Below are 21468 nucleotides of genomic sequence, written 5' to 3' on the forward strand. Positions count from 1 at the left end.
TCGTGCTTTTTTGGCGTCCGTCAGGAACTGAATTTAAAAATAAAAATAACCGGAAACAGACGTAGGCATTTCGAGCGATTACCCAAGATCCTCAGCTATGATTTAAGCTCGCTGATTGGATGTTTTAGCCGCAATGCATGCTGGGATTTGGTGTTTATATGATATGAAATCCGGAAAACATTTTAAAATAATAAAATAATACTTAATTCCGAGTGTTCTTGCTTTTCTCTTTGAAAGTCATCACATAACGGCATTGTAATACACGGTTCGGCTGCATTACATATTACAGATCTGCCGTAGTTCTTTATAGAGCCCTGATGAGAAGACCTTTAGAAAAACTGGAAGAAATGCAGCCGAAACTGAATACTTGACATGGATCATAAATATATCAAACAATTAAACAACATCTTCAATTTCTCTTCACACAATACGTCTCCTTGCAGTATCAACACTAATTCGGCTGACTTTTACATTTGATCTAATTCATAGATAGGTTATATTTACACCATAACGGTGCACAGCTGATATAAAAGGACTGTAGTTTTTAAAGATATTACTGATTTTCTTTGAATATAAGAATGTAAATACTGAGTCTGAAATAGTATAGCAATATGCTGTAAAATGATGTGAAAGCATGAATAAAACTACACATCTTCAGATGTTGTACTTACATAAGTGTCCTACCCTAATAATACAAAGTTATTATGGCTGTGTGTACCTTGTGTGCACCGCCTAGTGGTTAAAGCACGTTATTGAATTATTGTTTTTATGTCTTATATTTGATTAAAAAAATATTAAGAGTACATACTTTCATAGGAGGAAAGTAGAAGGTCTGTGATAGAAATATAGAATATAAAAAATCAAGAAGATACTATAAGTGATCTCTACAATAAAACAGTTTAGTGCAGGATGTACAAAGATATTAATAGGAGGAGGTGCAAAACAGAAAAACGAATTAACCTTTATTTAAACATTAAATAATACTTTAGATTAAGGTCTTCTTTTAAATAAGAAAAACACTTTGGGGGTATCTATCTACAGATACATATTAAGCCTGACAAAGTACTTAACGTCTAATATATTGCTTTCCTGCAATGTTAACTATGTTGAAGCACTTATTTTAACTGATATTATACATATGAATTATACTCTTATGTAGATAGTATAAGAAATGTGCAGAATATGACAGTTTAATGGTGGAGGTACACACACATATTGATAGATGTCTTGTAATGCGCTGTTGAGGAACCTGTGACCCAATATTTTCATTCATTGCATAACTACACCGTAGTTGTGTATATGATATGTCAATAAACCTTTGAAAATCTTGAAAGGGATGTGCAAAATAGCCATAATATACAGTCTTTAATTAACTATTACTAGAGAATAACGAGTAATGAATATACTTTATTACTCGTTTCCATTCATGTCAATTGCAGATACATGTTTAGTCTTCTCAAGCACCAACTATCAAATATCTCTCCTGATTGTCAAGTGCCAACAATCAGGAGAGATATTTGATAGATTTTTTTTTCAAAGGTTGATTTTTATATTATATATTTCTATCACAAACCTTCTACTTTCCTCCTATGAAAGTATGTACTCTTAATATTTTTTTAATCAAATATAACACATAAGAACAATAATTCAATAACGTGCTTTAACCACTAGGCGGTGCACACAAGGTACACACAGCCATAATAACTTTGTATTATTAGTGTAGGACACTTATGTATGTACAACATCTGAAGATGTGTAGTTTTATTCATGCTTTCACATCATTTTACAGGGAAATCGTGTTGGTGAACACGAAATGCCATGAGACTGGGTTGTAACTGTTGACTGAAATGTTGGGATGCAGACAATAGTAGCCTACAGTTTAATCACAAGAACCTGACGTAATTGTACTTTCTCTTACTTTCATGACATATCTGGGGTATCCATGTTGTTTATGTTTTTGTGTAACTTAAAGCCAAAAATGTAATAGATATCATCTTCATCAACGTATCATCATTATCAACAGCAGCATTATTGAAATTCATCACAAATACCTTCATCCAATAAAAAGAACACACCCAACAGCCATTGTTATATTAATATATGTTTAATTCTTCTCCATTTTTATTATCATTATGTTTTATTTTCATATTTGCAAATCTTACAGGTCCTTTGTGCATGGACCTTTCATCACGGCACACACATTGGCACAACAAGATTGTTCAGAAATAGATAAATTCTAATCACACTTTAATAGCACACCATTTCATGACTTTTGCAAGGACTTGGGAGAGACATAACAATAACAAATTTGATTTTTTTTTTCCTCTACTGAACTCAGAATTTGTGGTATGATGTGCCAGAAATAAAACATAATAGTAACATGGATATTCTCAACTTTCAAATAAACAAAGCATAAATAAAAGGAAATTAAAAACATGAGATATAACCATAAGATGTGCAGCAGTTGAATAGAGCTCTGATGAATGATGAGTTTTGCCATAAAGGTGCCTTTCAAGCACAACACTTCCCCTAACATGAAATAAAATAATCTCTGTCTTTAAATAAGAAACTGCTGACAATATAAAAATACATGGCATTGTACTGTAGTTCATTAAATAAACCAACAATTCATATATAAAATATTATATTGACGTGTATAAAAATATGCCTTACAACTTTTTGAAAAGGGTAACAGCCGTAAGCTTTTTGTATGCCACTTCAGAACACACAGTCAACCACAAAAATCCAACATATGTACAAACAATCAACTAATAAGCAGTCAGAATGCCATTTTGACAAATAAAATGAACAAAAGCATTCAGGATCATATTTGTAAGATTATTTTTTCTGACTTGACATATATATACTGTAAGATTCAAGCAGTACTTGATGGAAACACATACTCAAAAATAAATTAATAGAAAAGAAATATTTTGTCAATTAGGTATGTTGATATCAGTGTATCTTTGGAGAGAGGGAGAGAGGACGGTGAGGGAGACACATTTTTCAAACATTTGTGTCGCATCACCTGCGTAACAGTATTTCAGCCCACTGAGATCAGAACAAACACAGGCAGTGTCAGCTATCCTAAACTAAAAAGTAAAATAAAGATCTACCAGAAAGCCAGGACAAGAGCCAGGGAATATAGAGATAATTCGGAGTAATACCGCTTGGATCACTGAGGCAGTTCACAGAGCATTAATGTAAGCATGCAGCATGTCACCAGACGACGCAGAGGACGCTGCTGCAACTGTTGAACATTCAGGAAGATGTTATTGTTGCTGCTGCTGGACTGTGAGTGTGTGTGTCTTGCTTTAGAGAGGACATGAACGTTAACTGGTATGTATTTTCCATAGGAAGTGGTTTATCCCTGCTACCTCCTGTCCAGGCACTGTCTAGCACATGCTAAAGCCACCCTCTCTCCCTGTGCTCCTGCTCCTCCACCACCTTCTCCTCCTCCTCCACCTTCTCCTCTTCCTCCAGGCTCAGAGCAATTGGACAGACTCATGCCTCACTCCCCATCGCATGGTAAAGTGCCATCTTCGCTGGCACGTGAGGGCACAGGCGTGCCGAGTTCATCCACGCACCAACAGTGGCCACGCTGCATGCCCTTGGAGGAGCGGCACTGTGTGGGGTTAAAAGACAGAGGGATATTTTGAAAGGGGAAGGAGGGGAGTGGGAGAAAAGGTGGTGAGAGAGGAAGAGAGAGAAAATGATATGTCATCATAGCGCAGTACTGAGAGGCTCAGAGGATGAAGTGTCACATATTCTCAGCTCCTGTGGTCACAGACAAATCTCTGAATGCACCGAAAAGAAAGCTGCAGTGGGGTGCAGCTCTCAGAAATACACACATACACACAGTTACACACCAGCAAAGACACATTTTCAGATCACATAAGAGCCAATAAAGTTACAGGTGTGTGTGACAGTCTACCTGCTTTTTCCTGTAGAAGCCACGGGTGTCACAGTTGGGTATATAGATGTCACGGTCAGACTGGAAGATTGTCAGCTCCAGACCCCTCAGGACAAGATTCAGCAGCTTGCGGCAGGGTGCCTGAAAACAGCAACGCAGAGTGTGACTAACATAACCAGAAGCAAAGACATGTTCATCTAAAGAGTGGCAGTGGCAAGCTGCTGTTTCCCCTCAGCTGATTGTGTTGTCAGAAATCCTCTTTGATCACAACAAATGTCGATATGAATCACAAAGGATTTGCCACAGTGTCGCAGCATTACAGCCAGAAGCAGAGAATATGTATATCAGATGTCACATATTGTGTAACATTATATAACCATATTGTTACACAATGCTTTGGCTTTTCAGGTCAGTGGATGGTTTGAAGTGCGTCTTGCTGTCACTTTCGGAAATGAATCTGTGTCCTCTTTATCAATTATGTGATTTTTGTCATCCATATTATACATACTATGCATTAGTTCAAATGCTGGAGATCACCCGAATTGCAAAGTGTAAAATCTGAGGCGGCAGCGGCCGACTTGAAACTTTCCTGATTCACATCATGCTCAATTAGTTCTGCCGCATAGCAGCACACACATCATGCACCATAATGCATGGCTTCAGGGCAGTGTGTGTACATGCCACTGCAACACCCTAAACGACAAAGAATCCATGGTAATAACTCTTTATAACACAATGCAGCTCAATATACAGCCCTCTGTATCACATCTGATGTGTTTAACACAATAATGTTTGGTAAAAATGCTTTTGACGTCTCAGATTTTTGACCATTTAGGTGAAGCTCCATGAGCTTCACTCGTGAAAGACTGTAAATCAAAAGCAGGAACTTACTTTTTCAATGTCACCACTGTGTGAGGGATGGGGACCTGAGAGCAAACGACACACCGGCATGAGAATGTGACATTACACCAACGTAGCCGATAACATCAAACCACAACCACATTTTACAATATAAGCTGCCCTTATTGGTGTATATCTTTGTATCACTGAGCAGTCACTCAAAGGGATCTATCTGGTGTGGCCATTCAATGAGAGACCTAATTTCCATCAGTATGCTTCCTTTTCAGATAGTTCATCGCAGTATCTCAGTTTGAACAGTAGATGGAGATCACTGCAATAAAAAGCAGCTTGATGTAGGTGACACTGACAGTTTCACATTTGTTCTTAATTCTCTACAGAGAGGCTGACTTGTAGGGCAGATCGTTTCAAATGAATTGAAATGGACTAAATGTATAACATTTTTTATCAATGCAGGGATATTTTCACGTATACACTGTTGCAGCAATCTGAGATTACATTTGAGATCCTTGTTTTATGTGATTTGCCATCATTTCTGATCTTCTACAATCGGAAGGACAAATTACATTTGTTCACAGTCTAACAGTATTAGATGCTTGAGGACTTCAAATTCATCTGTGGTGCATAAAATGCATCCAGGCTTAAATGTCACACACTATTTGGCCTTTATTTTTGTTGGTAAGTGACACAGCATCACATGCAATTCACAGCAATACAGGAGACACTCTGTAAAAACATTACTCTGTGGTGGATGTGCACTTGTCCAGCCCACCTGCAGTGTCCACGCAGGTCTGAGTGCATCTGTAGGTGCATGCATGTACGTGTGCATACGTGATTTCATGCACGTGTGTATACAGTATCTTACCTGCGGGGTGGGGCCTCTCAGTGGGACTAGTCCTGCTGTGCTTGGCGCAAATGCCTCTTCCCTGCAACAGAGCCTGGAGGGGGCTGTGCTCCCTTGGTGGGGGAACACAGCGGAGCCCCTTGGCACAGCTCAGGGTGTACACACCACAGGGCTCTCCCTGGGCCAACACTGACGTGCTGCCGGCAACATTATGGTCTCTGGGGGGGCGACCTGCCCCCAGTGGATCCCTGCAGGAGGGACAGACCTTGAAGGGGCCCAAGCGGTTTGCCCCGGTCCATGATCCGCAGTGAGCAATCAGCAACAAAACAACGGTTGTTAAGTAAGAAAGGAAAGGCATTTTGTGTCCAGGTCTCAGGTTCTCCACTCTGTCACTCTCTGTCAGTTAAATGTGGATGATGCTATTTCTGGATGTATATTTCTCCCTTAGTCTCTCTCCCTTTTCTCTCCCCTTTCCTCAGTCTTCCTCCCCGTTTCTATACAGTAGCTCTCCTTGGTGCTTTGCCGGTTGAGTCCCCTGCAGTGCCAGAGGAGACAAATGGAGATCGAGAGAGAGACAGCAAAGCACCAGCTTTTAAAGATCTGAAAGGCGGTGATAGAGAGTGAGTGAGAGAGGGAGAGAGAGAGAGCACAGTTATGACACCTTCAGGGGCTGGGACTCAGAGAGAGAGAGAGAAAAGGGGAGAGAGAGAGAGGGAGGTGGCAGGGAAGGAGAGAGAGAGAGCAAGTGGGGGGTGGATTATGTTCCTTTCAGAAATTATCAAAATCACTCCACCCTTTCCTGTTATATACTAACACATACATCCAACCCGTCTTCTTCCGCTCATTCTGAACGTTACAGATGATGAATCAGAAGTAGTGATGTTCTGCTTTTTGCACTTTCTTCCCAGTGTCAGAGACCTTTCTGGAATCATATTTGCCATGGTAACAAATACAAATGTACACGTGCCTCCATCAGCCTCGCCACTGCAATGCCATTTGCTACATTACATGCACAGCTGCGTGGTTTCTCCCGATGTGATTATGTGGAGAATATTTCCTGGAAGAACACGAATGCTCCATCTGAGAAACTCTGTCTTTCTGTCAAATCTGAAACACATATCAAAGTTCAGAGACTGTTGAAGTAATGAGTCATATGCAAAATACATCTGTAAAGATTTAAAGTCTTGTAACAGAAAAGTATTTTAGTCACTAACTTTAATATTATCATTGTGTGATTCTTACTTTCTAATGTTAATTTATTGGCTTTCACGTCTTTGCTTAGCTTGGGAAAACTCCTTATTAAGAAGATTTGTTGCAATGTTGTTAGTTAAAATCTATTTGCACCGACAGTATGACCTTCGACTTCTGTGAACTGAGAACATCCTGATGCTGCCTCCATGACTTCCAGAAGGCTCCTTTCAGTATTGCCAAGCTTGTAACGTTCACTCGGATGCTCTCTGTACGACTGACTGGACTTTCTTACAAGAAATAAAATACCACAAAGACAGCTGAATGGTTTCATTCTTTATCCACATTTGATGGATGCAAATGCCACCACAGTCTGATCTCCTAAATGTGCTTCTTCCAAATGTTAGAATATTCCAAAACTGAAGTGTAAGATAAGACTTTATGTTTCATACACTAACTAAAACTGAGCCTCAGCATTATCAAATCCCTGCTGAGTCAGGTATGTAAAGCATTGCCTCTACAGCGCTTTTATATTTTTAAATAAACTTCTACTAACAACTATCAGATATTAACTGACTTCATGGACGATATTACATATTGGAGTTTGAGAACAGCGAAGTACTTTGCTCAGCAAATGTTTGAATTGGAAGAGAAATCATCTGGATAATTAGGAGGAGGAGGAGGAGGAGGAGGAGGAGGAGGAGGAGGGCTCACTTTTGCAGGAATGCACATTGACCAGCCGGAGTCAAACTCCTAATAATTCCTCCACTCAGTTAGGATTTGCTAACTATTATTTAACCAAAAGCAACTTTGCAGGAATTATGTATGCAAGATTTTGAGTGATTTTGTTTAAAAGCCCTCTATATAACCTCTATAAAACGAGAAACTCTATTAAAGCAACGCATTTTTGTCGTTGTTCTACATTTGCACTTGAGTACTTACGCTCTATTTATGAAACGGCACATTATGGCACTGCAAGAATGAGTTAAAAATTAATGTGGTTCAAGGATCTGACCATGACCATCATTGGGAGTGTTGAGGATTCCTCTCTTATCTAAAGTCTCATTGTCTCCTGTGTTATCTGACAACTGCATTGCTGCGAAAGGCGCTACGTAGACAGATGCACATCATGGACATTACACCAAATTAGTAATTCACTTGAAACATGAACATCATTTGGGTATTGATCTAAACTATGGGACTTGTTTTTTGTGCTGTGAGCAGTTGCCTGGCCCTATATGATTTGCAGTAGTACAGTAAAGACATACCCACTGGTCTGTACTTCCCACTGGAATGCAGGGCTACATGAGGCCAATCATCTGCTCTGCCATCAGCAGCCTGTTGTTCTGATTAGTCTTGGCAAGGAGGGCAGAAATCACCTGCCGTCTTGTGTTGCCATCAGCGTGCAAGTTAGCCCGTTTCCACATATCCGGAGAATGTTCCAAGACACACGCCAGACCAACGGGGGCTCTCTTTTCCACTCTACACTTGGGTGTATTCATTTTTGCTCCTACAACTACACAGTTTTGTCATTCTCTCTGCCTCCATGGCTCAGGTCTTTCCCAGCCAGCTGCCTCAAAGTCTCTCTTCACCAACTTCAATACAACTACAAGAATCCACTCAAAACATTGTGGTTGAACGCTTCTCTGCCCTGAAGAGTAGTATCTCCATGACTTTCTGGTAATACTTCAGTTTAGGATAAGGACATTAGTACTTAATTGTAATGAAAATGACATCCTGTGAATCCTGTGTTGAGGGCAAATGAGCTTCTTCCATTAGACAGAAGGTAAAGGGTGCAATCCTTCCAAAGAACACAACCAACAATAACTGTATCCTGATATAGCCTACAAGTATTGTGATATACAGTTACAAGTATTGTGATATACAGTTACATATATCATGATATATGATTTTGGCAATATCTCTCACCCCTTGTGACTCCTTGTTTGGAGATGGCAGCTTGGTGAAGGGCCATCTTGTCCCTGAGAGGAGCAAACTCCTAGAAAACTGCAAGACTTCCATCTGATACCATAAAACACAATATGAAGACATTAAAACAGATATAAAATATGAAAGCTTTGACCACAGATCTAATCTTGATATTTTGAAAGGAACAATTTTGTACTTATACTTAGAACTTTAACGAGTCTTACCTGTATCTGAGTATTTTCAACCTGCGGTATTGTTACTTTTTACCAGCACTGCATGAAACACACTGTAAGCAGAAGGTGGAAAAACTCGGTGTTGGTTTGTTTTTAAAATCGTCACGTTGCGACTCATTATTTTCACAATTGTTTAAATTGGTTAAGTTTGTCAAATAAGACCCGAATGTCAAAATATGACACACACAAAAACAGACACACACGCAGAGAAACAGAGAGACAGGATTGGCTGAAAGATTGTCACCATTTCTCAATCCTCACTGTGATTGGCTGTTCCATTAATGATCGTGACGTCACAGGCAAGCGCCGAACTCCAGTTTCCAAAGTTTTTATGAGGAGCTAAGGATAGCTGATGGACATAAAAGTGAGTTTCTGTCGTATTTGTCCCCAAGTTAACCGGTAAGTGACTGACATATCGATAATGACACCTATAATAAAGTATTGTTCTACGCTGCACTTTTAGGAACAGTCGTTCTCTTTGCTAAGCAACGAACCTGAGCTAAAGAGCAAAGAAGCTACACGACGTTAGCTGCTAACGCTGCTAATGCTTTTTTAGCTTTACGAGTATTTTAACCCCTTATAACCAACTGAGGAAAGGATTATTATCTTAAGCTATGTAATAAACACAAGGCTATAAACAGTTTTCATTATAAATGCCTGCCCAACGAGTCATGCTAAACTAGCTTTATCGTTAGCATGGTTTCTAGCTTGGCAGCTTAGATGTAAACATTGGCACGCCCACCTTCCTCTCGTTGCTGTCAGTTTAAACGTCTTTTGTTTTACTATCGGAACATCTCTGAACGTTGTTTTAAGAGACACTGGGTAATTGTGTGGACGTTTTTGACGTGTTTTACTGTGCCCTCAATGCATCCCAAAGCAAACTGAAAACTACAATTTCTTCGTATGTTTAATAGTTATTTTGTCTCGTAGTGTTTGGTCATTGTCAATATTTGAAAAAACGATCATTGCATCTTAAAAAACATATTGATTATGGCAGTTCAGTGTGTGTGTGTGTTCACCTGGTTTTTCGTGCACACTGATGTTTCATTGGCACACGATTAGAAACTGAAACCACCTGTTCTAATTGTTTTAGTTAGTATTTAACGTTTTGTTTACATAATGGCACTTGCAACTGGTTAACCATTTCAACTACAAGAGCAAGGCAATGTTTAATAACAAACACAAAAAGGAAATACATTTGAATTAAATTCATTTGAATTGACTCCATATGTAGCTGTATTTGTTTCACACCCAACAGATTTAGTTGACTCTAGTACCTACAGTATGAGTTGTGTCTTATGAAATGACTTTCAGGGTTCTTTGGGTTACTACAGTATTACTGAACACCCTTAAACTATAAGTGAAATGGAAACTTTACTACAAGAACGATCAGTGTCCAACTGTCCATGGTAAGCAGAAACTCATCTGTATGTTTACATTGTGAGAAAAAGATAAAAAGCCCAGTGTCAAGAGATTTTACATTTGTATCAATGTAAAATCAATACAATTACAACTGTTGATAATTCACCTCTGAGCCCTCATCGGCGCCACATCCTGATACAAAAAGGAGCACATGCTTTGAGAAAATGTGTTAAATGGTACATTTCATTGGTGCTGCGATTGTAGTTTAACTTTTAGTTGTGTATTTCTCCCATTCTACACAGCCTGCTGAACTTGTGTTCATTTTCCCTTATTTTACCCACCATTTTTTCACGATTCAGATGGATGACATCAACGTACTCCACCACAGATGCCTCCTGAATCTGAGGCGTCGAATCCGAGGTATCGGGGATGGGCGCCCTGCACAGGAACGCTACATGAGGATACAGAAGGATGGAGAGACACTCAGGTCAGCCTGTTCTCAAACTGAAGTGATAATGGGGCTCTGCTTAATCTGTTCCCTGATTGTATAAATGTACTTGTTCGTCAAGTGTTTTCATTCCTTTAAGAATAAAAAGGACTCAGAAGCTGGTGCTGTAAAGATAATCCTGAATGTTCAGCACGTTTCTAAGCTTCAACTTGTTGCTCTAAAATATTCTACCTGTAGGGATGCCAAGATAAAAATATTCCTTTTACAATATATATATATAGAATCCACCTAACTAGGACAGTATTTGTGCTGCTATGACGGATCAAACCTAAGATCCAGAGCTATTTAGCCTGTGAGGAACTTACACATTAGCTTTGTACCCTTCTTAAAGCTTTTAATGTTTGTATTTAAGAAATTAGTATGGTGTTTATTTCACTGACTTACAACTAGTAGAATAGAGAAAACAGGAACATATATATACACATATATGTTAGCATTTGTTTTGCAATTTCACATTAATAAACCCGAACAGGTCTACTGGTAACCTCAGAACCAATTGAAATGGTGGCCTGTCTCTAAGTCAGCATAACATAAAATACACAACATTTTCTCAAACATTTTAGTTTTTTTAGTGTAGCAACCACTAACCATAAATAGATCGAATAAGTAAGCTGCTAAATTTGAAGCTAATTTGATTCAAATCAAGTCTGAAGTCCCGTTGGCTATTATACTGTTTTTAAAATCAAAAACTTTGAAGTAAATGTATACAGAAAAAATGGATTCCTGCTTACCCTCTGTCTAAATCCCGTCATACAAGTGTTAGTTAGTTATAGCACAGATGATGACCTGTCCAAACAATCCCATAATGAGCTCCACAGGCTTATCACACATGTTGGCTCCTACATTCAGTTAGCATCAGGTTTGTCACATACCTACCATACAGTAAAACATCTAAATATGTTAGCATTCAATTCAGCTGCTAAACACTGAATTGCCCTTGCACATCTTCAGTTTCCCCTTTCTTAACAAAACATCCCTTCAGTTATTATTTAGCAGTGGAGGATATGTATATCTTATCAAACAGTAGGCTGACTACTTGGATGTAAGCAGACTCACTTTCATAATAATAATGAAGAGCATGAGATAGGTCTGGCTGTGTGAGACTAATACAACGGTAACAGCAAATACAAATCATGCGCATCATGTCGTTTGATCTGTTTTCCTTTAATCATCTGTCTGAGCAGCCTCTAAAGTGTCTTTTCATTTGAAGCTTTGGGTTCATATTGTAGTCTGATATCTGTTGCTCGTCTTGTGCATCTTATTACTCTAATAGTGTCTCCACTGTATTTCCTTCCAAAGACGAGGTTGTACTTGTGTTTCTGATTATACACCTGCAGTCGGAACTATGAGAAGTCACCTATTGTTAACCTGTCATTTCTTCTCTTTAGTTACCAAGGGAACTCTGAGGAGGTGGGTTGCTATGTGGCTGGCCATCCTTTATCAAAGGGAAATTGCTATTTTGAGGTAAGGCTCATTTATAGTGCTGTAAGTCAATATCTGGCATTGTTATTTAAACTGAGCTCCGATCGAGTTGCGAGACCTCTCCCAGGATTAATTTGTCCAACTGCTATCTTTAACTGTATCTACTTTTTTTTCTAGCTTTATGGTAATCATTCGAACATAATTTGAATGTTTGTCCTTTGCACAATCATTCATTCTGAAATGTTTGGGTGGGGGGGGATCTGATATGTGATATGATATCATTACCACACACCGTCGTCCCTTTGTGTGCTCAAGATTGCTTTACCATCAAGCCAGCAATTGTATCCGCTGGAATCCCATCGCTGACAATTTTCTCAACTTCATATTAAATTCTGAGTGCCCCCCAACAGTCCACGTTCACCAGTGCAAAACCACTACCTCAAGAATGTCCGAGCTGCATTGGAATGAGGGATAGGGTGTGGGTTAGTAATCTTTGAGTGAGATTAGTCTAACAGTGTTTTCCAGCAGGCAGGCAGGCAGGCAGACTGGCAGCAGGAGAAACTATCGGACATGTATTAAGAAAATCTGGCTGTCATAACAACTTCCACTCATTCAGGAGAGTAGGGTTGTACAATGTGGAAAAAGCAACTAATCTGACTGATACCGCAACTGCAATATGAATCACATTGTTAGAGGGATTGATTGTTTTTGTGTCATTATCCTCATTATCATTGAAAGATGTATTTATTATTTTAGGTTTTTTATGAGGATCTGAAACAACAGGGTTAAGCGGTTTAACAACAATTGCCATAAAAAACAATTGGTTACACAATTCATCAATGTCCTTTTCAGAAATCAGATTAAATGTCTTTCTTTTGAAATGTTTGAAGGTTTTTGCAGCTTTTTTGTTTCTCATGTTGTCCAATTGTTCAATAACAAAGCGATTAAAGCAGGGTTTGAAATGAGTAGGAGTAAGATGTGTAGCACAGGATTTCTGTGTAGCATCACATTGCTGAGTAATATTAACACATATTTTGAATGGAAGAAATATTGCACCTTCTGCGATTTGAGTATTGCACCAACCCTTATCAGGATCTCGATTACATTTCGATATACAGTGGGGCAAAAAAGTATTTAGTCAGCCACCAATTGTGCAAGTTCTCCCACTTAAAAAGATGAGAGAGGCCTGTAATTTTCATCCTGGGTACACTTCAACTATGAGAGACAGAATGGGGGGAAAGAATCCAGGAAATCACATTGTAGGATTTTTAATGAATTAATTGGTAAATTCCTCGGTAAAATAAGTATTTGGTCACCTACAAACAAACAAGATGTCTGGCTCTCACAGACCTGTAACTTCTTCTTTAAGAGCCTCCTCTGTCCTCCACTTGTTAACTGTATTAATGGCACCTGTTTGAACTCGTTATCAGTATAAAAGACACCTGTCCACAACCTCAAACAGTCACACTCCAAACTCCACTATGGCCAAGACCAAAGAGCTGTCAAAGGACACCAGAAACAAAATGGTAGACCTGCACCAGGCTGGGAAGACTGAATCTGCAATAGGTAAGCAGCTTGGTGTGAAGAAATCAACTGTGGGAGCAATTATTAGAAAATGGAAGACATACAAGACCACTGATAATCTCCCTCGATCTGGGGCTCCACGCAAGATCTCACCCCGTGGGGTCAAAATGATCACAAGAACGGTAAGCAAAAATCCCAGAACCACACGGGGGGACCTAGTCAATGACCTGCAGAGAGCTGGGACCAAAGTAACAAAGGCTACCATCAGTAACACACTACGCCGCCAGGGACTCAAATCCTGCAGTGCCAGACGTGTCCCTCTGCTTAAGCCAGTACATGTCCAGGCCCGTCTGAAGTATGCTAGAGAGCATTTAGATGATCCAGAAGAGGATTGGGAGAATGTCATATGGTCAGAAGAAACCAAAATAGAACTTTTTGGTAAAAACTCAACTAGACGTGTTTGGAGGAGAAAGAATGCTGAGGTGCATCCAAAGAACACCATACCTACTGTGAAACATGGGGGTGGAAACATCATGCTTTGGGGCTGTTTTTCTGCAAAGGGACCAGGACGACTGATCCGTGTAAAGGAAAGAATGAATGGGGCCATGTATCGTGAGATTTTGAGTGACAACCTCCTTCCATCAGCAAGGGCATTGAAGATGAAACGTGGCTGGGTCTTTCAGCATGACAATGATCCCAAACACACCGCCCGGGCAACGAAGGAGTGGCTTCGTAAGAAGCATTTCAAGGTCCTGGAGTGGCCTAGCCAGTCTCCAGATCTCAACCCCATAGAAAATATTTGGAGGGAGTTGAAAGTCCGTGTTACCCAGCGACAGCCCCAAAACATCACTGCTCTAGAGGAGATCTGCATGGAGGAATGGGCCAAAATACCAGCAACAGTGTGTGAACACCTTGTGAAGACTTACAGAAAACGTTTGACCTCTGTCATTGCCAACAAAGGGTAAATAACAAAGTATTGAGATGAACTTTTGTTATTGACCAAATACTTATTTTCCACCATCATTTGCAAATTAATTCTTTAAAAATCAGACAATGTGATTTTCTGGATTTTATTTTCTTCTCATTTTGTCTCTCATAGTTGAGGTATACCTAGGGTGAAAATTACAGGCCTCTCCTTTTTAAGTGGGAGAACTTGCACAATTGGTGGCTGACTAAATACTTTTTTGCCCCACTGTATTGTGCAGCCCTACAAGAGTATATTTCAAGTTTTTGGGTGGTTTAGGAAAGTTGCAAAAGTTTGGTCATAAATAACCTGCTAAAGGGCTGCAGTGTGTTATGTAGCACCACTTCCGGCATCCGTTGAAACATTTCAGATCTTCTTGAGTAAGGCAGGCTAACAATGTGCTTTGACATTGTTTAACTTCTGGCCTTCATGTTTCCCAGATATGTGCCAGATGTGACATTTCTATCAAATGCAATGTCAATCACTCTGACCTGAGAATCACTTCGTCTCCTATCTAAAAAGGATATTTGAACGATAACAATATTTATATGGAAACGAGAATCCCATTTGCAACCTGATGGATCGCTCTGACATTTAAACAATGGGATTTAAGCGTGGTCATTACCCTGAGTTTGATGCTACATTATTCTCCACCTTGTGACGCACACGCTGTCAGCTTCCCCGATATCTCGAAGATTTGGGAGCGTTTCCTCTGATAAAGGGCAGGCCTATGTGGACGTATGCGTCACTGCAATCCTCGTGTTTCACCTCGTTCTGCTTTCACAAGGAATCCATCTTACCTCTGTCACTACTGCTGCTCTTTCTCCAGTTATCACAAGCTGTTTTCTCCAAGTTGAGCTGAACATCTGAAGCATTCCACTTGTTTTAATAGATTTATTGGAAAATGTATTTCGACATAACGGCTCATCAGTGTGCAAACTCCTGCGCTGTAACATTTACTCACGGCCTTCACAGACAAAAATGATATTTTAACAGTTTACATGTGGAAGTAATGACCTGCCGAGGCCAAGAGTGTAGTATTAGTATTGTCCTTTAAAAAGTGCCAGACTGAAAAGGAATTGGCCCTGGAATTCGTAGCCAGAGAAACCCAAGCCGTTTGGTTTAACATGTGCCGTCATGCAGGAGAAGCGATTTGGGGGTCTGAGCTGAAGAGGGAGGTAGAGAATGAGGGAGGCAGATATGTGGGGAAGGGGAGAAAAACATGCAAGGAATGATACAGAGGGGGGAGAAATGACTTGGAGAGGTCAGCGGGAAAAGGAAGGAAATGCAGCTCACTCCCCATGGGGCCGTTCTCCTGTATTCGCCGGCATTACCTTTCACCTAATTCTGCTTAGGTATTGTGTGTCATTTTGTTCTGATTGGGTTTAACTAGCTGAGGGGCGGAGGCGGTTGTGACATTTTCTCCTACTGCCACAGGGGCGTTGGACTAACGATGGGCCGGTATAAAATGTTCATGCTACCAATTTTGTGGCCAGAAATATCACAGTATACACACCATGATTGTATTGGAATGAATTAAACATTAAAAAAGGAACATTGAATTATATATTGCAGCTTTTTTGGACCATAAATACACTAACGACACCAGAAACCGAAGCAGGTTGTGAAAATATATTGAGGGCGGAAGAGCAAAACGTTTTTTAACCACTGTAAACCATTTTGTTTTTGTAGGCTTAATGCCAACAAATATTGATAGAAGCAAAAATATTTTGTTGGACTAAAACTATTGTCCTTAACTTTTCAATACATTTTTCACTTTTGAACTTAACATCCTTAGTCGGAAAACAATGTTACGTAGCCACCACTTAAATCTAATGGTAAAAGTGGTATGAAACAAATGATAATAGTGTTGCCTGATTTAAAGACTTTAAATATCAAACCGAAGTGATACATAAAGACACAAATCAGTGTTGTAGTTTTAATTCAGGATCTAATTAAGGATTTGACTGTATCAAATGAAAAGTATTGGAGTTACAGTGTTGTGTGTGTGTGTGTGTGTGTGTGTGTGTGTGTGTGTGTAGGTGACATTAGTGGACACAGGGGTGAGGGGGACCATCGCTGTGGGCCTGGTGCCTAAATTCTACAGACTGGACCACCAGCCTGGCTGGCTGCCATACTCTGTAGCTTACCACGCTGACAACGGCAAGTAAGTCAAACCACCAGCCCACAGCCATCCATTAACTTCAGTTCAGCTTCGGTTTCCTGCATGGATGGAGAAACGGGATTGTGGCTTTTGCCGGTTCTTCATCCACACATAACTACAGCATTCATTCCCTATATGATTCTCCATAGCTCTTTTCTTTGCATTATAAACAAAAGAAATCACTTAACTATTCGGTCACATTTATCTAATCTTGTCCTAATGGCTCTTAACCTTGCACACCTAATTATTGTTCATAGGGCTTCAACTAACAACTACTCTCATAATAAACTTACTTTGTCTGTAGATTTAGAGCTCAAGGTGACCTCTTTAAATGTTTTGCTTTGTCTGACCAATAGTTCAAAGACAAAGAAAGCAGCAAATCCTCATAATTGAGGAGCTGGAAGCAGTGAGTTTTTACATTGTTGCTTGATAAATGATAAACATTACTGGCATCATAAACTTGCAGAAGACAACACATGCAGAAAGCTCATACATTACAGTTATTGCTGTTTATTTATACACATAATAATGATTGAATGGTTATATATTTGCAGTAGCTAGCTTTTTTTATATTGTGAAGATTCATATATTTTTGTTCTTCCTAGGTTATACAATGGAAACCCTGTCGGTCAGCAGTTTGGGCCAAAGTGTGCTCGTGGTGACCGCATCGGCTGTGGAATACACTCAGAGAACATTGAAGCAGGTTTTACAACAGTCTTTTTCACCAAAAACGGCAAAGAGGTAGGTGTTTTAAAACACGAGGACATTCTGTAATGTTCTGTTTCAAACAGGAACTGTCAGTATGTATTAGCGTCGTGTCTTTCTTTCTCTTCACCCACTGTTACCATGCATCCCTGACCTCTGCAGGTGGGTTCAGTGGAGGTTCCCGTGTCTGCGGAGGGGCTGTTCCCCGCCGTAGGGATGCACTCCATGGGGGAGGAGGTGAAGGTTGACCTGCAGGCGGAGTGGTTCCTGGAGGTAGACGATAGTATGATGATGGTGGACAGCCATGAAGATGACTGGGGGCGGCTTTTCGATGTCAGGGTTAGCGGCACGGTAAGAAGTAGAAAAGGTCACTTTTGTTTTGTCCCTGTTAAAGCAATACATGTTGTCTGCTATCTCTTGCCTAGCCTAACTCGGAGATTGCAAGTATTACTAAGTATCATGAGTATAAGAGCATATAAGACAATGGCAGACTGTATTTTAATTCCTAGATGCATTTCCAAATAGCAGTGCAAGTACAAATTAACATTATCCATATTGAATCTGTTTATCAATCTTTAACAAAACAGACAATATTTTCAAGATACATTTGTGGTGGGACTGTGTGTCTCTGATTAAACTATAAAATGTGAGAAATAACATTTGCAGAGCTTGAACTGAATTGTTTACCTTGTTCCGACCATTGGCCATAATATAAAGCATAATACAAAACAGACAGATCTTACTCGTTGTTGGGACTATATCACGTTAAACAAAGGCAACACATTAATTATAATCTTTATAATATTCAAAGTTGTATTACTTAAGCACTGTTTCAAGAAGTATTAAACAACATGATGTAGCAGTTTATGCTAGTTAGCTTGTAGCTGATTTATGACCGGTAATTTGAGTTCCTGAACACGGCACACGATGTACGTGAAAAAGAAAATTTACATTAGAAAATTACATGTATTAACTGTTTTTTGAATGGGACAGATTAATGTGTGGCTTTTCCGTCTCTTGTACTTCTGCGTGGTTGTTGCCAGTTCCCCGTGTTTGTTTTGTGCCTTTTTACAAGATCCTTCATCTGCCTATTCTCCAGTAAATCCATCTTTGTTGACAACTGTGCTTAATGCTTTAGCAAGAAAGGCTCAGTGATATATTTTTTCAGTAACCGTGGACACGTCTTAGGATCTATCAAAGCAGTTTTCAAACTATCTGTTAGCTGCTGTTGCCTCTCACAAGGTGAATAAAAGAATGTAAAGACTTTAGCGTATATAATTAAAGTGTTGCACGGCACTGGCTGAGCTAAACACTGAACTATAAATCCGTATGATTCCTACGAGGCAGTCAGTCCTGGATGGTTTTATCGCACTAGGCACACTCTGAATCAGGTATTGTTCAAGAATGCAATCAGTGCCAAATGTTCAAGTTAACATTTTATATGAGGAAGGTATAACAAATTATATATATTCTTGAAGAAGTACGTTATTGAAAGTCATGTAGCAATAGGTAATAGCTTAAAAGGCAACAGTAACGCAGCGTCCACATGGCGGTGTGCGTTGAAGCTTACCGGTGGGCGTGTCTGAAACTCGACCAACAACCAATCACATGAATCTCCCGCCCCGGACACACAAGCACTCGGTTTGATTGTCTAGAACTTGTACTGGCATATGATTTGATTGGCTGACGCTTCCGTCGAAGCTTCAAAATGTGAACATTGCTCAACTTTTGAAGCGAGCAACACGAGCGAAGCGAAGGAACCACAATGCAGTTCGGCAAAGCGTGACGTCACCCCATTCAAAGTGAATGGGCAGACGCGTTGAAGCTTCAACGCACGCCGCCGTGTGGACGGGCCGTGTTACACAGCGATCAGTACTAGGGCTGCACGATTTTGGGAAAAAATCTAATTGCGATTTTTCTGACAAATATTGCGATTGCAATTGGATTTGCGATATTTGTTTTGAAGCGACCCAACGCAAGTTTATTGTAAAATGTCTCTAGCACCCCCGCAGCCCGAGCAAAAGAACTAAACTTACATGAAACTTCCGTTGGGTTGCTTTAAAGTCAAGCTTCAGTTTAAGATTCACCCTGTAATAGAAACATGTGATGGAGCATTACTAACCTGACCCAGATGCTTTGTTTCACCAAACCATCTAAAGCTCCATTGGAAGCCATTTGGAAAGGGCAGGCACTTTCAAAGATACTTGGCAGGTGATTGGATCAATCTGTCTATCACCTTCTATCATGGGCCACTTCTGATTTGTTAACAATGGCTGGTACATGTGGAGCACAGCACTTCTGATTGGTGTGGATGACTGACACACAAGAAGAACAAAAATAAATAAATGTAAAGTTAAAAAAAAAATCGCAGGCTTTGTGATTTGATAATCGCGTCATTTAAAATCGCAATTTCGATTTAAAATCGATTAATCGTTCAGCCCTAATCAGTACTGACTGATGGTGTTCGAAAAATACAGAGTGAGTTTTACAATTAAATTCATACAGAGAATATTTAGCCCGGGAAAACTAAGAAATGGAACAATTATTTATTTTCACATTTAGGTTTTTATTTCTATTTGCCAAGAAACAATAGAAATGCCAACACATTGGATCGACAAGTAGCCTATTGTTACTTTATTTAAAAGACCAGAATCGTCTCTTAGCCAAAAGACTAGAAGGAAAGCCTATTGTGCATAACAGGCTTTGATAATACATGTGGACACATGATCAGAAAAAAGGAAACTAATTATCGGAGAATTGTTAGATCATGGATAAAGTCCCTTACTATTAGCCTGCAGTTTATTTCAGGAACCTTTTTAAAATAGAGGAAAATATTTATTTTTTACAGAACAAGAGCACAAAGTAATTGCTATCTGCCCGGACACCGTGTAACGCCACTAGATAAAAGTGCTTTGATATTAATACATCTTCAATAGACATCATTAATACAGCAGCATTCACCAATATGTACTACAGTCATTTGTACAGTAAGACGACAGAGGTTGGAATATTTTGTTGTTTGTTTGTCATTGCTGTGGGCACCATCAAGTCAAGGGATTTTTAAAAATTCATAAGCTGTAGCTGACAAATATCTGACCTTGTTGGTGGGATAAGAGTGTTATAGTCCCGTGTTCTCAGACTCAGACTAAACTATGCTTCAAGTCGCCGACGTGAGCTACTCCAATGGAATTCATTGTTGGCAACAACCGTGTCATCAGTGATATCACAAGTGCTGTTTTCCCACCACTTTACAGTAGTGAAACTATAGCACCTTTGTTCTGTGTGAAGGTGTGAGCTCTCATCAACCCCCCGTCCCACCCTCACTTCTTCCAACTTCAAAACCACAAGACTACAGGTTTCTCATTGACAGAGCAGCGATGAAGGCCAGGCTGTGTGTGGTTTTTAGTGATAAACATGTCTCTCCACGCCGGTACACAATCATCTGCCACACAGCAACATGTGCCATTATCTTTTCCAAAGGCAGATGGCGGTCATTAAGCAGAGGGCTGTCGGTGAGCAGGATGATTCAGCCAGCTGTCTCGCTCTCTTGTCTTTCTGTCTGTCTCTCGTGTTTCTCTGGACCGAGGAGTGGCAATGGCACGAAACGTGTCGGAGCAGCCAAGTGCCTGGCAGCCCACCAGGTTGTAAAAATTCAATAAGTGGAGTAACGGGACTCTTAGGAATCTTTTACTCATGTGGTTAGAGGTTTTCACAGCTGGGGTGTCGGCTGCATGGTCCGCTCAGCCGTCCAGCAGTGATTTCTTTATTCTATTCTTCTACTGTAAGCCTTTAAGATCCTTGATGTAGCCATCATTGAGAGAGTTTAAAAGTAGAATATGTCACATTTCTGCATT

At 39.9% G+C, this 21468-nt stretch overlaps 2 protein-coding genes across 4 annotated transcripts in view; one reads left to right on the forward strand and one right to left on the reverse strand.

Annotated features, from left to right (window-relative positions):
* Positions 1–2088: 2088 nt before the first annotated feature.
* Positions 2089–9231, reverse strand: LOC117537398 (insulin-like growth factor-binding protein 5). 2 transcript variants are annotated; one of them, XM_034202603.1, is made up of 7 exons: positions 9210–9231; positions 8957–9018; positions 8733–8825; positions 5637–6215; positions 4805–4839; positions 3935–4054; positions 2089–3625 (listed from the first exon to the last, which is right to left on the reverse strand). In XM_034202603.1, the coding sequence occupies exons 4-7, from the start codon at positions 5971–5973 to the stop codon at positions 3512–3514; spliced, it is 606 nt and encodes a 201-aa protein (XP_034058494.1). In that variant the 5' UTR covers positions 5974–6215; positions 8733–8825; positions 8957–9018; positions 9210–9231; the 3' UTR covers positions 2089–3511. The 2 variants fall into 2 exon arrangements, with proteins under 2 accessions (XP_034058494.1, XP_034058493.1); XM_034202602.1 differs by lacking the exon at positions 9210–9231 and having other exon boundaries at positions 5637–8825; positions 8957–9138.
* A 13-nt stretch (positions 9232–9244) lies between these two features.
* The window catches only part of LOC117537397 (SPRY domain-containing protein 3-like), a 58977-nt gene continuing 46753 nt past the window's right edge, over positions 9245–21468 (forward strand). The window contains exons 1-6 of one of the 2 annotated variants that reach the window (XM_034202600.1): positions 9245–9329; positions 10687–10814; positions 12224–12299; positions 16788–16912; positions 17515–17650; positions 17777–17965. In XM_034202600.1, the coding sequence (XP_034058491.1) occupies positions 9318–9329; positions 10687–10814; positions 12224–12299; positions 16788–16912; positions 17515–17650; positions 17777–17965 (666 nt within the window). In that variant the 5' untranslated portion in view covers positions 9245–9317. Of the gene's footprint in view, positions 9365–10686; positions 10815–12223; positions 12300–16787; positions 16913–17514; positions 17651–17776; positions 17966–21468 lie in introns of both variants that reach the window. The other variant, XM_034202601.1, reaches the window with a different exon arrangement.

This window comes from Gymnodraco acuticeps, unplaced genomic scaffold, assembly GCF_902827175.1.
Source record: "Gymnodraco acuticeps unplaced genomic scaffold, fGymAcu1.1, whole genome shotgun sequence".
Lineage (NCBI taxonomy): Eukaryota > Metazoa > Chordata > Actinopteri > Perciformes > Bathydraconidae > Gymnodraco > Gymnodraco acuticeps.